The sequence below is a fragment of the Cyprinodon variegatus genome, unplaced genomic scaffold (genome assembly GCF_000732505.1).
Source record: "Cyprinodon variegatus isolate N-32 unplaced genomic scaffold, C_variegatus-1.0 Scaffold1721, whole genome shotgun sequence".
Taxonomy (NCBI): domain Eukaryota; kingdom Metazoa; phylum Chordata; class Actinopteri; order Cyprinodontiformes; family Cyprinodontidae; genus Cyprinodon; species Cyprinodon variegatus.
In genome coordinates this window covers 59,544-60,851 of record NW_015152174.1, presented here as the reverse complement: position 1 = coordinate 60,851, position 1,308 = coordinate 59,544, and the positions used below count along the sequence as shown (strand labels likewise).

The 1,308-nt window shown below is 46.4% G+C and overlaps 1 protein-coding gene across 1 annotated transcript in view; it reads left to right on the top strand.

Annotated features, from left to right (window-relative positions):
- The window catches only part of LOC107104395 (protein AF-9-like), a 44,085-nt gene that overhangs the window by 39,560 nt on the left and 3,217 nt on the right, over positions 1 to 1,308 (top strand). The window contains exons 5-7 of the mRNA XM_015404388.1: positions 238 to 334; positions 416 to 484; positions 662 to 733. Of these exons, the coding sequence (XP_015259874.1) occupies positions 238 to 334; positions 416 to 484; positions 662 to 733 (238 nt within the window). The remainder of the gene's footprint in view (positions 1 to 237; positions 335 to 415; positions 485 to 661; positions 734 to 1,308) is intronic.

Genomic DNA, 1,308 nt, shown 5'->3' with positions numbered 1-1,308 from the left:
TGGATAGCGTCAGTGAGCTGTTCCCATTGCCACTAAAAGCCCGCTGTTCCCGGGTTTAAACGGGTTTCATTTTTATCCTGTAGGACGGAGCTCAGATACTCCTCAGGTCAACCAGTCCCGGTTCAAACATCTGATGAAGGCGTTACAGATTCCGGTTGCTCATCTTAGCAGTGGGATGTTTTCTAGATGCTTTCTTGACTCACGTTTGGACGTTCTGCTTGTCTTCCATTCCCTTAGGGTGAGTTTAAGTGACGGCAGCGAGAGTGACGGCTCCTCCCCCTCACCCCGCCCCCGCAAAGAGGCTCCGGCGTTAATAAAGACCACCAGTAACCAGGTACGCCATCACGCAGCTCTAAAGACGCTTTAACCCAGGAGATGTGCAGCTCTGAAACGTTTCTGCTCTGCCCTCGGACAGATTCTGGAGGTGAAGAGCCCCGTCAAACAGAGCAAGCAGGATAAGAACGAAAACATCGACTGTGACAAGGTAAAGTCGGGGCTCGGGAATCCCTCGCAGGCTGTTGTTATCCTGTAGCGGTGGAGGACAGGCGCTGGTTTCCAGCCAGTCCAGGACAACTTCTTCCCTTTTATTCGTCTTTTTTTTACTGCCTGATTGTGTAAACCATGTAGCTATGAAGCTCACCCCATGCGGCTGTTTTTCCAGGCGTATCTGGATGAGTTGGTAGAGCTGCACAAGAGGCTGATGACGCTCAGAGAAGGCCACATACTGCAGCAGGTGAGCTGAGGATCCTGTTTTTAGCCGATTTATGCCTCTCTGATTTACAGAGATTAAAAAAAGTTTAATCTGAATCTCACATTGTTACGTCTGAGCAGAACCCAGTAGACAGAAGCCACGTCTGGTACTGGACTAGGGTGGCCATTTCTATAGCACCAAAAAGGAGGATGTTAAGCAGCTTAATCAATAAATTACTACGGTGTACATAACAATCTGCTTTACTCTGATTACTCTTATTTATAGTATAATTTTGGGGGTTTTAAAGAGGATGCTTTTATTGTGCTAAAAAATCTAAAAGTGTTATTTAAAATATTTGTATTTATTCAATACATTGTGAAGTTTGAAAAGGCACCTCTGAGATTAATCTTTTAGCACTAAGGCCGTTTTTCAAGTATGTTCTTCAGAAGAACACAGGAAAGTGTGGACCAGGCTCGGACTGGCAGGACCTGAGCAGATCTGGTAGCTACAGCGGCGCTACAGCCAGAGTTTCTCCTATTGGGTACTAAACAGGAAACACATAGAGTAGAGCGGATGTAGAATTGACCAATCAGAGGCCTCCTGTCTGCATTACCTGC